The 18,383-nt window shown below is 41.6% G+C and overlaps 1 protein-coding gene across 1 annotated transcript in view; it reads right to left on the bottom strand.

Moving 5' to 3' along the window:
* Positions 1 to 18,383, bottom strand: part of PATJ (PATJ crumbs cell polarity complex component) — a 157,497-nt gene that overhangs the window by 57,398 nt on the left and 81,716 nt on the right. The window contains exons 27-28 of the mRNA XM_054383933.1: positions 10,804 to 11,000; positions 1,454 to 1,545 (exon numbers count right to left, since the gene is read on the bottom strand). Coding sequence (XP_054239908.1) covers positions 1,454 to 1,545; positions 10,804 to 11,000 — 289 coding nt within the window. The remainder of the gene's footprint in view (positions 1 to 1,453; positions 1,546 to 10,803; positions 11,001 to 18,383) is intronic.

Below are 18,383 nucleotides of genomic sequence, written 5' to 3'. Positions count from 1 at the left end.
TCAAGTCCTTTTCTGCAGGGCTACTCTCCAGCCCTTCATCCCCCAGGCTGTGCTGATACTGAAGATTACCCTGAAATAAGAATTCAGATAGTCTTTATGCCTTACATACAATAAAAAAACCACACTAAGGATTTCCAATCCCCACACTCCTTTCATCACAGCTCTGCAGAACAAGGAACTTTGCAGCCAGCCATGGTGCTCAGTGCCACAGGGCAGGCTTCAAGGAGCCTGCACTCTCCATGCTGGCTGACAGCACTAAACCCAGCCTGGCTTTTGGTTTCATAAGCTGTGGTTCTGCCTCTAGAGCTTCCAACCCGTCATATTTTCCACATGCAATTAGGTAATGGTGAGTGAGTTGTTGTACATGACGTTTAATTTTCAATAGCTGGGGAAAGTAACACGGGAGCTGCAGGCAAGGTCATTAATCTCCTCTGGATCCTCTGTGCTGCCAAGTATAGCAACTCATTCTTCATTGTGCTAATGCTGCTCTTCCATCATCTCTGTGTATGCTGTACCAGACAGAGCCATGCAAGCAAATGTACACATTTATATGCATTCACCCACAGATTATTACACTGTTCACAGGTAAGTTGTGTGTGCACAAAGAATATAAACCACTATCAAGTATGATGTGTATATTGGAGGGAAGACTACATTATAAAATGGCATGGAATGAAAGTCACAGCTGGAATAGCTACATTTATGAAGAAGCAAGATATATTAAAGCATGTGTGAGTTCTGGGAAAGAGGAAGCTTCTTCCCAGCTCTCCTGCCCAAGGTCATAAGAGTAATACTTCCTAAACTACAGAGTGAATGCATGGAGTTGTTCTTAGTTCACAAAGAAAATGAAAAGGTTTCATGCTTGGAGTAAAAGATGCCCACATGTAATTCTTATGCAGGTGAGAAGTTGTTTAGCATATTCCTTCCTACAAAAGCCGTATCAGTGCTCCACATCAAGGTCAGGTTCCCCTCTGTACAAATAAAGCCCTAGTTCACCTTTCAAATCCTCTTTTGACATCCATACAAAGGTATCTTTCCCACAACCACCCTGTCTATACTCCATATACTCCATCCACACCTACCTACTCTTCTCACAGCAGCTCCTTCTCCAGCCTCAAGCCTCTGCACCATTTTCACTTTCTCCTGGCAGTCTGGGTAAAGCAAGCTGCCCACTCTGCCACTGTGCTGGCAAATCAACCTAAAGCACTTTAAGTCATGGGAGAAGGAGCAGGACAGTTCAGGTTTTCATTACACACTTCAGCATTCAATTACTGCAGATGGTTTATTTTTTTTTTCAGTATTGTTAAGGAGAACTTTTCAACTGTCCTGAGAACAGTCAAGAAAAAGGTTTACTTCACTTCCAAGAGAATTGAGCAAGTTGAGCATTTTTAGACAGTATATACTGTAAGAGGCTGAAGTGCAAAACAAATGGTGTGATGAGAACTGTTCTTACCGTATGAAAACCAGTTTGACCTTTGATGTGGCAGTCTTAATGATTGCAGAAGCATTCTGATGACTCCTTCCATACAATATCTGATTGTTTATCTGTCAAAAGAAAACAAAGATTTTCATGTAAGCAGAGAACTAGGCATTGTTTTTTTTTTCAAGACCTCCAAATTTACTGTGGGATAAAGAGATTAGAGTCAAAGAAAATGCAGTCCACAAAATACAAATCACCTAGACTTTTGAGGTTCTTACAGACAAGAATATCAATGTTGCATTGATAGATACACCTGCCTGTGTGGTGTTTAGAGACAGAAATACCAGAGCTTAGATACCAAGACCCTCTTTCAGGCACAGCTGTGCTGCAGAAAGACAATGTATGATAAAAGATGGGCACTCCTTGGCTTGGCCTTGTCCAAGGCTGTCACCCCTCCCCTCAGCCACCTACCTCCTGGGGAGGATATGAGTTAGTCTACAACTAGAATTCTCCTCCCAGTTTGAAGAAAGTAAGATGCCTACTGTTTCCCAGTGAGTAGGACTTCAACAAGGACAACATCTCTGAGATGAGTATAGCAGCTCCAAGCCAAGCAAAAGCATACTCAGTATCATACCACAAAAATAACCAGTGGTGTACGAATGGAATATTTAAAGCATTTCATTCGTTTCACAGGCAGGGCTTGTGCTTGACACCTTGCCCCACCTCAGCCTGCCCTCAATGCCCTGAGTTTCTTAGGCTTCAGCTCCCCTTTAAGAGGAAGAATGTTCACCTTTCACATCAGGCATTACACAAACTACAACCATGCAGATCCTGTGCCAAACAGAAGGTAGATATGAACATCACAATAAATTTAAAGCAAGTAAAACCTGAGCTAAGTACAACGGAGAAAAAAATCCACTATGTCAAGAAGATTAACAACCCCCCTGAGCAGTTTCTTAGTTGCACCCTGATGATTTTCAGATTTACAACTAAATTGAAGTGAATACTCAGCAAGGTGGTGAAAGAAAGCATCCTCCCCTGGCATCAGGGAGCAGAACAGCTCTCTCCCTTCAGCTCTGACAATTTAGAGTGGAATAAGCATCAAAAGAACAACGGTCTGTGGAAGAACAATTATTTACCTATCCTCAAACACCCACAAACTTAGACACTGAAACTAATTCAAAGCTACATTTCAGTATCCTGGGGTTTGGCCATAAAAGAAGGTGAAACTTCAAAGATTAAGGGGAAAGAAATTTGAAATTAATGGTATTTGGAGTCATGAAGTCAGTTCAGGTTCATGGTTCAGCTTGTCCCGAGTCTTGCCATCCATCTAAGCAAGCATCGGAGGCCTCCAAGTGTGCAGAATGATCTGGTATTTAACTCTGTCAAAATTCTCACTCCATGCATCTTGATTAGATTAATGGAGCTGGAGTGCTCATGCACCCTTCCAAAGTGAGCAGCCAGCTTTGTTTCCATACTGCCATTTTCTTGCTTCCACTCTTAATTTGCAACATAATATTTGCATTCACCTTTGAAATACCAATCCAGTTTAAAACAATGATGATAATGGAGACCAGGAACAACTTACTAGGGATTATAGGAGTTTTAGTTGCTGAAAATTTCTGTATTGGATCTTGGGTTTGTGCTCTTGGAAGATTTTTTCATTCAAACAAGAAACTGGTGAAGTCTGAGTCTTGCATCATGTTGTTCTGATATAGGCTGCCCACAAAGGTGGCAGAGTAACCATCCCTGGAGGTGTTAGAAAATTGTGTAGACTTGGCACTTTGGACATGGTTTAATGGCCATGGTGGTGCTGGGTTGATGGTTGGACTCAATGATCTCAGAGGTCTTTCCCAACTGAAACAGTTCTATGATTCTATGATACTATTTGGTCATATTGGCAACTTCACAATACTTTTGTCTTATTTAAAACAGGTCAAAACAACATCTCAGTTCATCAGTTAAATAAGGACAATGTAAGGACAATAATAAAACCCTTAGAAACTTGATCAAAATGATCAAAGTGCAAACCATTTACCTGCCAAGTTGGAGCCAAGAAAGGTCTACAAGAGTCTGAGTTGGCACAAAACGGCCAATGCTGAGCAAGCACCTCCTCAAAGCCAGGCTGGATGATGCTTTGAGCGACCTGATCTGGTGAAAGGTGTCCCTGCCCATGGCAGGGGGTTGGAACTACATAATCTTTAAGGTCCCTTTCAACCCAAACAGTTCTATGATTACACCAACAGTCACATGTGCTGCATGTAACCATCATGGTTGCAAAGGTAGGCAAGAAGCAACATTCCAGGCCACGCTTTGTTAATCAAAGGTATGTTTAGTGGCAGTGGCTTAGCAATAGTGGTGTGATAGTGAGCTCTAGATGAGCAGTTGGACTTGATGATCACCAAGGTCTCTTCCAACCTTGACAATTCTATGCTTCTATGATTTAAAAATCCAGTGGCAAAAATTAATGCTCAGCTGCATTCTGGCTTCAAGCTGGACTTGAAACTTTCAGCAAGTTTGTTGACTTAATTTCTCTAAGTTTGAAAATGAATGATTCCTTGGGAATACTGTATGCTTTACAAACTGTTTGGATTTAGTTAAATTAACATCAATTTTTCTAAACAACAGACTTCTTAGATTAAAATTTATAGTCTTTACTCTGGCTAAATTAATCCTATTCACTAGATGGATCAAGCAGTCCAAAATTGAATTAGCTGTGAGCTGGGTCTGTAAGTTATAATTATTTAATTACACTAAAATGAAAGGATAATCAAAGTAATGTCTCTCCACAAGGTTTTTGGACTGCCCCACATAGTTACTACAGCCAGTATTAATTTTCCTTTTTGTTAAAAAAAAAAAAATCACTTTCTTTTGCAAAGCAAATTAATGTTCTGTTAACTTCAGATATCACAGTGATGAGCAAGGACAAAACCCTACTTAAATAAAACAAACAAAAAAAAAGAGAATATGTAGGTTTTCATAAGTAACACCATTTAAAAATCTTTCAAATAAGATAAAGTAAAACATCAGATTAACAAAAAAATACTCCAGGAGTCAAACCCCATAAATCTGTGCCTAAGGGTTTGGTTTGGGTTTTTTTTTCATTAAAGATTAGAAAAGAAAAATCAACACTTTGACTAAGCAAAAAAATAAACTGCTCTAAATCAACCTTAACTCTTCTCTAAATGTCTCTTTACATAATTTCTTGGACAGAGAACAGAGGAAGATAAAAAACATGCTACAGGTATGAGGTCAGGTCAGCACACTTCAGTTCAATCTTTAACATAAGCCTACACTGATTTTATCACCTATCCCCAGTGCATTGCTGCCTTCACCTACACAAGTTTGGGTTTACAGTTTCATACACTAAAGTAGCAGAAAGTACAAACTCATTGAAATCTGAGCTCTTAAGAGCAGAAAAGGATTGTTTGCTTCTCAAACTTTAATTTGCTGAAGAGAAACATTAGATATGGATTTATTTTTTTTTTACTATGTGGCAGTGGAGTTCCAAATACTATGTGGATTTCCAAATCCATAAAATTAGTATCATCTGATCTTTATGAAAATCAAGTTAAATGATACCCCAAAGCTAGTAAAAGAACTGGCACAGCTTTCTATAGTAATTATATCTTTGCATTAAGTTTCTTCTAGCCACAGGAATTGTAGCATTTCCAGATACAACCAGACTTTCTGAATCAATGGGAAAAGTTTCAAGACCTTTTTGATCAGTCAAATTACATAGACTGAAACCCCATAAAATACACCAAACCCCCAAATTATAATAAAGCATAAAGAAAATACTGGAGAGAAAAAAATAATTAATTAGAATGTGAATACTTCTCACCAAATTTCTTGCCTGGCACATGTTCAAACATGTGTATCATCTAAAATGATCAGCAGACCATAAACTCCATAAAGATGGAAAAATCTCCTGCCCTGCCTTGCAGCTGAGCCTTGTGGTTCCCTACCTAGAGGGAGTGGGAAGGGAAACAGGATGACAGCAAACCGCACACTGCCTGTGCCCTCCTGCACAACCAGCTTTGGGTTTGTAGCTTTACCTCATTGACAGCGTTAAAAATCACCACCCAACACTAACCCAAAGTGGTAACCTGCACACAGAGTACATAAGTATTTGTATCCTCCTGTGAAAAAAACAGAAGGACACTATCCCTCAAGGTTACCTTCACTAAACAAATCTGAGAACAGAAGCATGGGCTATTGGGTTTAAATAGGAATAAAATAAAGAATCACCATGAGTTCCTCTTTTGAGATGACTCTTCCCAATACAATAAAAAATCCTCACTAAAATTAATCATTCAAGATGACTTTTATGTGAGGGCCTGACTGACTTTCTACATTCAAGTACTGTTCCTCTTGAGGGACAGTGCCACTTGCCTAATCCAAAGTAGCTGTCTTGGCACAGGAAAAATGTAGCAATCCCACAACAAATCAAGTGAGAATAAAATGACAGTTCCCCCCCCGACTCTAAACCAGAAGTGCCATTGTGAACCTGGCTGTGTAATTTACTTGGGCAAAATACCAAAATATCTATCTTATTATTAAAGAAGAGAATCATAGATTGCATCAGGTTGGAAGAGACCCTCAAAGGCCTTCTTGGCCAGCCCCCCTGCAGTGAGCTGGGACAACCTTAACTAGATCAGGTTACTCAGGGCCCCATCAGGTTTGATTTTGAGTATCTTCAGGGATGGGGCCTCCACCACCTCTCTGGGCAATCTGTTCCCATAGTTCAACACCCTCATTGTAAAGAGCTTGTTCCTAATGCCCAGAGTTATAAAGCTACATTTATTTGAGACTAACAGAAATTAGCAATCAAAGACTGAAAAACTTGGGGATGTTTAGTCTACAAATATCTGAAGGGTGACTGTCAGGAGGATGAAGCCAGTCTCTTTTCAGTGATACCCAGTGATAGGATGGATGTAAATTCAATCACAGGAAATTCCGTATCAAGAAGAGAAAAAGTATTTTTACTGTGAAGGAGATGGAGCTCTGGAAGAGGATTCCCAGAGAAGCTGTGGAATCTCTGAAGATCTCCAAAACCCATCTAGATGTGTTCCTGAGCAACCTGCCCTAAGTGGTCCTGCTTTGCAAGGTGGCCGAATTTGATGTTTTGTGGAGGTCCCTTCCAACCCCAAGCATTCTATGATTGTATGATTCTTCTCTGAAAGGTTTGTTAAGCCCTGGAATAGGCTGCCCAGGGAAGTGGTGGAGTCCTCATCCTTGGAGGGATTTAAAAGACTTGTAGATGTGGTGCCGAGGGACATGGTTTAATGGTGTCTTGGTAGTGCTGGGTAAACAGTTGGACTTAATGATCTTACAGGTCTCTTCCAATCTAAATGATTCTGAAAGCATATTTAGCACAAAAGCCCTCTGGCTTCCAGCTGTGTCCAAAATGGCATCAATAAAAAGAAGAAATAAAGAATTCCCTCCCATACAACAGTCCAGAATGGACAACAGGCAAACTTGAACAGCAATTCTTCATGACCAAGACTGCTTCTCACTCTCAAGAAATGCTGTGGCCTCCTAGACAAAAACATCCAAAGGAGCAGTTTCCCTCCTATATTCCACAAGATAAATTGGGAGAGGGAGATGGCAGAAAATCCCAACATCAGTAATTTAGCATAACAGGGCTCTGAACAGCTTGGTTGATTAATAGAATGTTGACTCTCTTATGGAGAGATGCTAATAATAGTAATGACAGGATGGATTATTCAGCATGAATGAAACCTACCAAGAGGACAGACCCGTGCAGAGTCCACGAGCAGCAGGGCTGAGCAGCACAGGAACGGCACCTCAGGAACCCACTGCCGGCCGTGCTGGGCACAATCAGCTGCAGGACTAAGCCCAAACTAATAAGATAGGAAGCAGTGCAGACGCCTGCACTAAAACAGCAAGAGTGTGAGGCAGGAGCCCCACAGGTGGCTTCTGTGCTTGGAAAAGGAACAAAAAAGCAGAATTTGCCTCATGTGAAAAACACATTCTTTTGCGCAGGGACCAAATTCCGACCCAAGTAAATTTTCCACCAAGTGTGAAAGCAGGATGAAAGAACCTTCTCCCTTGAAAATTGTTTTCTCCAGCCACACACTCGTCCAAAATACATCACAGAAGATGTATTAAAAAAATAATGATCACATTTTTTTATGTGATCTGTATTTCTCTCAGTGTACAGGCTGGACTGACTTTAAAAACAAGCCAGGACCATGCCCTCCAAAAGACTACAGTTGTCTGCAGAAGCTAAAAATGAGATGGTATTTCATTAATTCTGTGACAAATGATTTTATGAATAAGGAGCTGAGGCAGCCTCCCACCTCCTTCAATTGAATCCAGCCAAACCCAAGTTCAGAAGAAAAATGAGGAGCTAATATCTCTCCCTCTCTATCTCTGTATCTCTCTGTATCTCCAACCTTTTAACCTGCAGTGGTCAGTCATGGGGAAAATTACCTCAAATGCTTATGATGAAGTGGTTCCAAAGTCCAGTAGGGTTTTCCCTGTGGACTAACTGTATATTTGACCAGCGGGGCAAGGGCCAGCAGCTCAGTCTGCAGGCAGAACATTTTAAAAACCAATATAAAAAGATGTTAAGTTGCTTCATCACTAAAGATTGTCCACCTAGGCCGCTGAATGAGGGAAGGATACTGTGGGTGAGATAAAACACTTCTGCAACTGACAACCGTATTCACACTCTTGAATTTCATGTCTTTTACTGGAGAAAACAAAACAATCTGGATTCTGTCATTTCCTCACTTCTGAACACTTGGCTTTGTCACTAATCCTCTTTTAACTTATTTTGTTGTAAAAGACACAGTAAATAAAGCCAGGTGACCACCTTGACCTCTGCATCATTGGCATGAAAGAAGCACAAAATAATACTGGAGATATTCAAAAGCCACCTGGATGCAGCCATGAGCAACTAGCTTGAGGCTGGCCCTGCCTGAGCAAGAGGGGTTGGTCCAGATGACCTCCAGAGGTCCCTTCCAGGTCCAACCATTCTGTGATATTCCTACTTGCTGACCTGTATACTTCTTGGGTATGAGAATTCCTCATGGTTACTGAAATAGTTATTGAATACAACCTGCCAATGTAAATGCCCATTAGTTCCATTTCAATGTTCTTCTCATAACGCTATAATGCTTTTAAAGGACAAAAAAACCAGAGCAGTGAATAATTGACCACTGGTCTGAACATGACTAATGCACAACCCATTCCTTTGTAACACAGGATGTTTTGACGCTGGATACATACTCACTGGGGACCAGAATGAGGTCACCATATCCTTTCACAGCAGTAATGGCACTGGTGACACACCTTTTAATTTGGTTGCAAAGGTAAACAAGAGAGGTAGTTACTGAAAAGCCTCTCGGAATTTGAGTTTATTTGGAGTTTGGAATTTTTGAGATGGTGAATACTTTCATTCCACTGAAGAAAAAAATAAACCATTTTATCTTCATCTTGACAGGGAGAGGAATTAGGGCAACACCGCCACTTTGGAAAATGCTACTTACAACATGGCATATAGATGAAAATCTCAAGCACTGAGATATAGGTGATGAACCTCAGATGGTGCATCTTTCAAGTACTTCTAGTAGTACCTAACATCAGACTAAATGAGCACTGCAAAAAAATAACTACTGAGATCTAAGAAAATTTTAATAGATCCTTCTTTGTGGGAAAGTTTGATGCAAATGCTCTACCTCTCCTCTAGCAGGAGCTAGACCTCTATGCCTTAGAGGTCTTTAACAACCTAAACAATTCTACGATTCTAACTACCTGGTCTATGAGATGCACAGAGGAAAATAGTACCAGGAGTCCTTCCAACTGGTAACCCCAAAATTCATAGAATGGCTCAGGATGAAAGGGACTTCAGAGATCTAGTCCAACCTCTCTGCCATGGGCAGGGAGACCTCTCAACTAGATTCAGCTGCTTAAGGCCTCATTCAACCTGGTCTTAAACACCCCCAAGGAGGAGGCAGCCACAACCTCCCTGGGCAACCTATTCCAGAGTCTCACCAGCCTTGTACTGAAGAACTTCTTCCTAAGATCCAATCTAAACCTACTCTCCCTCAGCTTCAAAGCATTTATCCCTGTCCTGTTGCTGGACATGCTTAAGAAAAGTCCCTCTCCAGGATCCCTTGAGGTATTGGAAGGCAGCTCTAAGGTTCCCCTGGAGTCTTCCCTTCTGCAGGCTGAACAACCCCAGCTCCCTCAGCCTATCCTCATAGTAGAATTCAGTTTTGTTTTTTACCATTAGAATGTGGTGCTAGGGACAGAAAAAAACATGCATTTGAAGGAGAAAGTTATTTTCCTACCCTACTCCAGCATGGAATAGGCCTCCATAGCATTTATCACATGTAAAAATAAAATAACAAACTTCAGACAGTGTTATTATTAAATAAGTCTTTTTTGTACTATGTATGTTGAAACCCCATAATTACAGAACTGTTACACAATGATGAATGCTTAGACAATTCTGAGTATTCCCAAGGTATCCCCAGACAGTCAAATTGCTCTTTCTCAAGTCAAGAAACATGAGGAAAAAAAGAGGTGGTTCACTGATGGCACAAAGAATTCCTGCAAGATCAAAAAAAATCACCATCCATGGAGAGCAGTAGGTCAGTATATACTTGCTCTTCAGCAAAAACTTCTCTCTAAAGATCCCCAAGGATGCCTGATTTTTCAAACTGCTGAAGCAATCATGAGGTGGGGAACCTCTGCAGGTACAGCAAAGTGTCATTTTGCAACAGCCAAAAATCAGACGAAGTGTAGAAAACCTGTGTTTTCAATATGAAGGTGAAGCAAGGAGATAGGAGAAACAGTGAAGACAAAATACTCTGCTTGCTAACGAGCTCTGTTGCCTCATGGGTGAACTCATGGCAGACACAACTAAAGAAAGTAAGTATTTGAAGTTGCAACAGATCAAAACTGATTACAGCATGAAATTTATTTTCAGGATGGGGAATGTCTCTCATCTGTAAAAACACATATGGTAACTTAGAGGGGGTTTGGATTTGTTTTTTTTTAATGTAAGGTGTGAATTTCCCTGTAAAACCACATATGCACTATGAGGATAGATTTACTGTCCCCTTCCTGCCTTTCAACAGTCCCTCCCAAGCATCGCTTGAGAACATGCTGAGAGCACAGACTTCACTCACAAGACATTAGTTTTCACAGGCCAATGATTTTTGTTTCACTGAAAACACATTTACCTGCCAAAGGCCAAGTTCTCAGTTGGCACAAATCAGTGCAGCTCCTCGCCTCAGCCACCTAATTCCATTTGTGGGCTTTATTTAAGGTTCAAATGCTAGCTTTGCATATGCCTCTCCCTCTCTCCATATGAGCCCTGCTTAGTAGCTAAAGGAAACCCTTACCTCTAGAAGTTCATCACCAACATGCATCCTTCCATCTCGTCCTGCAGGTCCATCTGGATTGATGCCAACTACAAAGATGCTCATACGAGAGCGGTCCTTGTTGCCAGCAAGGCTCAGCCCCAGCCCATTTTTGTCTTTCTCAAGCTCAATAATGTGCAACTCTCCAGGTAGATCTGCATATCTTTGCCTGATTTTTTCTGGAAAGATCAAGAAACATAAGGTGGAGTTATAACAAAGTAACTTAGATATGAGATGTTCAAGAACACACAGGAATACACTGAAAGTGGATGGTTTCTCAGCATTTACTCTTTGCTAACAGAGGGCTTTCCAGCACAGACTCAAAATGTCATTTGCTGTGCCTCTATCACTCACACAGCAAAGTGCAGCAACAGCTGCAAATACTTTTCACATGAAATCTGCATGATTTCAATTATTTGCACAACAGGCTGGTTCTAAACTGATTTTTTTTTTCTTTTTTATTGGAAGGAGAGTGACAGAATCATGGAATTGTTAGGGTTGGAAGGGACCACAAGGATCATCTACTTCCAAATCCCCTGCCGCAGACAGGGACACCTCACACTAGATCAGGTTGCTCAGAGCCACATCCAGCCTGGCTTTAAAAACCTCCAGGGATGAGGCTTCCACCACCTCCCTGGGCAGCCTGTTCTAATGCCTCACCACCCTCATGGAGAAAAACTTCTTCCTTACATCCAATCTGAATCTACTCATTTCTATTTTTGTTCCATTCCCCCCAGTCCTATCATCACATGACACCCTAAAAAGTCCCTCCCCAGCTTTCTTGCAGGCCCCCTTCAGATACTGGAAGGCCAAGAGCCTTCTTTTCTGCAGACTGAACAGCCCCAACTCTTTCAGTCTGTCCTCATAGGAGAGGTGCTCCAGCCCTCTGATCGTCTTGGTGGCCCTTCTCTGGACACCTTCCAACACGTCCAATATCTCTTCTGTAATAGGGGCTCTAGAACTGGATGCAGTACTCCAGGTGTGGTCTCACCAGAGCAGAGTAGAGAGGGAGAATCACCTCCCTTGACCTGCTGGGCTATACTTCTCTTGATGCAACCCAGGATGCGATTGGCTTGCCAGGCTGCAAGTGCATACTGGTGGCTCATGTTGAGCTTCTCATCCACCAGTAAACAAGGGAAATCTAGAAGACACTCAATCTTCCCTTCCATTAACTATCCATTTCAGGAAACTCTCACAAAGTTAGAGCTGGTTATTTAACCACTGTGGGAAACTAATGCTTACATTGGTAACACACTGCAAGTTCACATCTCCAGGTAGAATCTTTTGACTTTTGCTTCTTTCTGGTGACTCAGGAATACACTCACCATGCTCTGCTTAACATTATGTGCTACTGTGCAGATGGATTACTCAAAGCAGATGTCAGTGACAATGGATATAAATTATTACAGTTTTAAATGCAGCCTCACTTGATATTAAAGTAGTTATTTGTTTTTCATCTACATTTCTGTGGCAGAGTGCAATATACTTACGAATTTATTTGGAGCACATAGCATGTCTGTGGATGCTGACAGTTTAATCTGAACGTCTTTTCACCACTGGCATACAAACATCTACTTTTTTTCCTATTTGTCCTTTTAAAGACAGCTCTGTTAACACCACCTGCAGCAAATGCTTTGGCTGGGCCATGCATTAAAAAGCAAGCCAAAGTTTTGCTGTCACTAGATGTCACCTTTAGTAGAGAGCTCAAGGTGAAAGAAACTGCTGCATTATGCATTAAGAAGAGAAATAAGAGATATTTTATGTTCAACTATATCCCTGAGTCAGCAGCAGTAGCTAGATCAATATTAGCTACTACCATTCTACTGGGAAGCATATTTCAGTAGTATGATTTTAACCACTGTAGTGAATGTTCCCATGACAACAAGTAAGAGGGGAAAGAGCTGAGGAAGGTAAGAAGGAAGCAAATAAAAGTGAAGGAAAAAAAGCTGCTGAGAAGTCAGACAGTGAAGTAGAAGTGTTCCTTCCACAGTTTCTGTGCAGGCTGCCTAGGTGATTTAGCCATACTTGGGTCCACTTAGATGGCTCTCTCCAAGGAATCTACCAGCAATCTACCAGCTGCCGCAGCCCCTTTTGCTTCAGCAAAGACTACTGGGATATGGGGAGCACTCTCCTGTCCCCAGTCCCTGACACACCCAGAGCAACATAGACAAAAAACAGCTTTCCTGTTGTGTATCTACAGGCCAGTATTTTCCTGCCACACTCAAGATCCCCAGTGGCCTGGAGTCTGAGCCTAAAATCCTGGGGGTGTATATTAAGGGTGATATGTTATCCCTGGAAAGCTGTAAAGCCCTACAGAGGTCTGCACAAAATCAGAATATCAGAAGAAATCAGAAACCTCACTTGTTTCTATCAATTATATGCCAAAAATGCACTAAGTGCATTACACAGTAATCCATGTAGCTGTGTAGTGCTTGAATATATTCCTTAGCTAATGGGGCCAAAATGTAATTAGAGGTGTGATTGGCTACTTGAATTGGGAAAGTGGAGGATTTTTTTTCTTTTTCTGCTGAGTATGCAGGATACCTCCTGCTGAAAAACAGTAAGCGAGGAAAGGTCTCGAATATGGTGCTTCTGCAAGCAGATGCAAGCACATACGCAGCCACACGTTTTGTTCACACCACCAAGGTTTAACATTCTTTTCTCATTAAGTGAAGTCCAGAGCTGAAGAGTTCTAAGACATTTTCTGCCTACCACAATCAAACAACTCACTGCAGAGCAGCAAGGAGCTGCAGCGTATGCTAGCTATAAGAATATTAAGAACAGGTCATCAGCAGAAAGGGGATTTCTTAGTGTTTATGCTTTTGTGGATAAAGCAAAGTGCTCTGGAGGGTTGCTGGTGACTGATCACTGCTGTGCCACTGTTTCTTCCTTTGCTCATTTTACATGGATGACATATCCCACTTTCATTTGCGGGAAGCAGACCACAAATCTAAAGCATCTTTTTAGCAATGAGTACTCAGATGCACAGAAAAGAAGTGAAGGAGCAAGGAGAACACAGATGCTGAAACACTGTACAGATGATGCTGCACATCTCCAGAGTCTGCTTCCAAATTAATTTCTTGCTTGTCTGTAAAAACTCCCTGAAACTCCTCAAGACAAGCAAGACAGAGGGGCAGCTCTGTGACACTGCACACATGGACACATCACTGCAGCCTCTATCTGCAGACAACTGCCTGCTGAGCCTGCCAGTATCACCGAGTCTGAACTCTGCGGTGTTCCCTCTTCCTGGAGCAGCCCAAAACGAGTTTTCTCACTTGGGAAAAACACTAGCTGTTCAGAAGTACGTGTGTGTTCCTGTTCCATGCTGGGTTGAAACTAAAAGCAATTTTTAGTCCTCTAAAAATTAGCAGTTACAGCACTTGCCTGGGATGAGACAGAGCCCCACTGAAGTTTCTGGTCTGCCAGGAACTGAAAACCTAGTGAGCCAATGCCCAGCTCAGCACTCCAGGTGTAGCCAGTAATGCCCCACTGTAAGAACAATCCTTTGGTCAAAGAAAGTAATATATGGGTAAAATACCCCAGAGACTAACTCCATGGGCCATCAAGTTGCTTATTTGTTTAGAGTGGGTGTTGCTTGGTTGGTTTTTTTTCCAAAAGATTTTCCCTGCTGCATGTTTTGGATTGAACAAATTCATACTTAAAACAGAAGGACACCTCTCCGTAGACTAAGTCCTTTATTAAATTATCACGTTCATTTATGAAGCAAATGTTTGAAATGGCTGGATTAGTAAAATAGTGGGAGACTGTGAAGGAAACAGTGAAGATGCTACATGCTGAGCACCTACTTCCAGCCTGGCAAGAGGGCACCATTACCAATTTCTGCTGGAGAAGGCACAAGCATGTGTGAACACGTTCATGCATGCAGGGACAAGCAGAGACACCCCTGCTTTTAAAACCAGTCCTCCCTGAGCAGGACATGCTGTCTGCTCCCTGAACAACAGAAGGTTCTGGCTCCCACACGCCCCACCTCCTGCAATTAAACACTTCCAAGGGCTGTCCTCACAGCCAGCCTTGCAGTGTAAATGGTAATGTGCTATTCTCAGAGGTTACTCCTCCAATCTGCATACAGATATCCTTTGGACATGCAGCTGACTTCCTCTAACACTGGAATTGTATTCTTAGCTTGCCTCTTAATAAGAATCTCGTAAGATTATTTTAAACAAGTATTTACTGCTTAAACAAACGTGTGTCTATGGCATCTTCTTTTTAATGCCTTTTTCAGCTTGCTTTTTTTTTTTCTCTCCCCTCCAGCTGCTATCACTTTTCAGTCCTCTGCCTAGCATTGGGGAGCCAGTTAGCATCTGCTTTTGCAGAGAATTCCATTATCTGCCTTCATTACCAGACACTTTACACAAGGCAATTGTAATTCTGTTGTTGCTGCATTACACACGGGACAGAGCTTCTCCTTTTGGCACTACATGGAGTTGCCTCCACACTCAGTGACAATATGCCCAAATCAACTTCTGCAAGCATACCTCACCAACAATATTTAACCAGCTAAGGCTGCACCCAGATCCTCTTAAGGACACTATACAGATGTAGCATGAACTAAAAGCACAAGTACATGCTTTAGTGATGGCTCCTGCAATATATTTCCCAGTTCTATTAGCAGACAATTACATTGCAAAGAGAAACCCTGGAAATGGAAGACAAGTGCTTGCAAACAATATACTATTACACTGCTGCACAAGTTTCCCTGCTTCAGCCACTATCCCTGTTATATTAAACAGAGATAAAAGAAATAAATGGGGACAATATGACCAGGATATTGGAGTTTGCATGATCTAGCATTACAACAAATAGACAATTTATCTGCGTGGGAAAAAAAGCCAGGCACCACTTCTCAGGAAGGCAAGTGGCTCTTGAAATTACAAAGATATACAAAGCACTTGAAAAAGGCTGAGGAGTTCATTTCCCAAACCTGCTGAAACCTCCAGGTTTCTTTGGAAAATGGTGTCTCTGCACGATGCAAATTAGAGTCCATCTAGAAAGGTAAAAGGAGGAAAAGAAAAAGCTCTGGATGATGCAGCCAGGGGATTGCTTTTAGTACCAGGTGCTCAATATTAAAACTGTCAAGGCAAAACAGAGAAAAAAGAAAGGGGGGAAAACACCACAGAAAGAGATGACAGATGATATTTGCCTATAGAAAGTGATACTGAGGATTTTACATCCCTCCTGCATTACCTCAGATAACTATTAAGTAACATATGCTGGCTTTTGAAGACTTGACAATGGTCTCATTTATCAGCTTGGGTTCATTTTAATGGCTTTAGCTACCATTTTTATCACATGGCACATAACATGGTTACAGTCTTAGCCTTTCCTGAGATTACTGTGCTCAGGCAGCAGCAGTGCTGCAGCATCACAACCAGTGATTCACTGAGTAATGATAGATATCAGAATGCAGCCCACATCCAGTACATAAAGCCAACCTTGCATATCAAACAAGTAATTCCCTTCTTGATTTCACTATAATCATTTAAAACAACCAAAAAAAAAAAAAAAAAAAGTAGGAAGTCCCCTGAAAGCTAACCCTGGAGCATGAGGGCAGCATGTCTAATTTACTGATTACAATTTACAAGAACCTAAATAAGCATATTGAAGGGACCATAATTGAACAAATGGGGTTTAGAATTCTCCCACTACTAATAACAAGCTTATTGTTTTAATCTTCCCACTAGCCCTCTATTCAGCTCTAAGAAGACAGAGTTCTTCAAACCTTATCTCAAAAGCGATGCCCTCATCTGTTTTCATAAGCTTTAAACTGAAAAAGAGAGAGAATTTCTGTAATGCCTTCTTAAACTCCATCAAATTCTAATTCTGCACTCAGTGATCAGCATGCATTTGAAAAGCAGGGCAGTTGTATTCAAAACTGGCAGATCTAAACAGAAGAGCAATGATCATGTTATGACCACTCTTCCCTCAGGCAGTGAGAGGACAGGACAGTATGCTGGCACTCACATCGTTATGAACACTGTTCTCTCCAAACCTGAGGGCAGGGGGATTCCCTGCAGTGGAATGGGGCAGTAATGGGTCCCCCATCTGATCCAGAAACCCAGCATTCCCTAGGATCTCCCTTGGACAGCCACACCATCCCCTTGGCAACACCTTGCTTTGTATACACCATTTGGAAGTCAATTACCAAAAAGTGAAGCAGTACTTTTCAGAGAAAATAAAACCCCAAGCCCAAGTTTGTCATACATAAGGAAGTAAAAGAAGAAGGAAAAAAAAAAAAAAAAACCTGCATGTCTCTCTCTCCCTTCCTCCCCAAAATACTGTGAGCCAAAATATTGTAACATTACTTTTAAATAAGCGAAGGAGAGAGCGTGCACAAGGTGCCAGATAGCCAAAGCCTTCTCTAGAGGAACAGCTGAAGTGTGGGCTTTCATATTCTCACATATATATACCACTCGCCCAAGTGAAAATCCAGCGTGCATTAATCTGAACTGAGATAATGTTCTTACCCTAACTTGAAGACTGCATCTTTTCTTCAGTTTTGTGTGAAGGTTTTGGGCTATTATGTGGGATCTTCAAATCTCTTCTAACTGCTCCCTTCAGGCTCAGGCTCCAGTTCCTTTTTGCTCCTCTCCTGCCATGTTAACGCTTGCAGCAGCTTCTCGGCTCACACAAAAAAACTTTGACTCTCCTCCAAGGCTTTCACAAAATCCCACTTGTCCCTCGCTTCACTCTTTCTCCAGTGGAAGGTAAAAATTTCTAGCTAGTGATTTTTAACTAATCCATGAAGAAGGGTATAATAAGAGTCTCCACAATCCACTTCAAGTACCATTTCAAGTTTGTTCCTGTGAGCAGGTGACATTTGGAAACAGTTACCATTAATTTTTTCTTCCTATAATCAAGGAAACATCACACTTGAAGACAACAGCAGAGAGAAAAGTGACATTCAGCCCTGGCTGACAACCAACATAACTGCAGTCAGTAACATCAGGGAGCACCTCTAGTGCTTGCACCAGCTCATGTCAACATCTTGAACACATGGAGTTCTTTCCAACAATTTTTTTTCCTTGTTTCAGGCCCAAAGCTTCACTTTAAACCTGCAGTTTTGTTACACAACACTTAACCTCTCCAGAAGAAGCAGTGTCTGTTTGCCCAGTGAGATAGAAGGGACATGAGGAGTCCATTCATACTGATGTTGATCTGAGATCTTTTAATGCTTTTAAAAGGAGATTTAGAGCATCCTGATGCTAGTAATTGCTGATTATAAGAGAATCTGCCTTCCCCTGCACACAATACTTCCACTCATTTGCCTTTCAAATGATGCATTAACCATCATCAAAGCACTTGGGTTTCCTCAGCAGTGACCTCCTCTGGGTGCTGTGATCTCGCAATCAGTCACTCCGGTGGAGCGCTTAGCTCAAAGTGCTCCTGCTCCAGCTAATGATACCACAGCCTTGCAGACTTTGGAGTAAAGAAGTGGAAAAAGCGTTTCTTAGCTGCTGCTCTGGGATTGATAAACTGGTTGATGGTAGAAGACACACCAAATGGGCGACCTGCTGGAGCATCCTACTGCCACTACTTGATTA

This window comes from Indicator indicator, chromosome 10 (genome assembly GCF_027791375.1).
Source record: "Indicator indicator isolate 239-I01 chromosome 10, UM_Iind_1.1, whole genome shotgun sequence".
NCBI classification, from domain to species: Eukaryota; Metazoa; Chordata; class Aves; order Piciformes; family Indicatoridae; genus Indicator; species Indicator indicator.
Note: the sequence above shows the minus strand (reverse complement) of the source record. Positions and strands in the feature narration are given on the sequence as shown.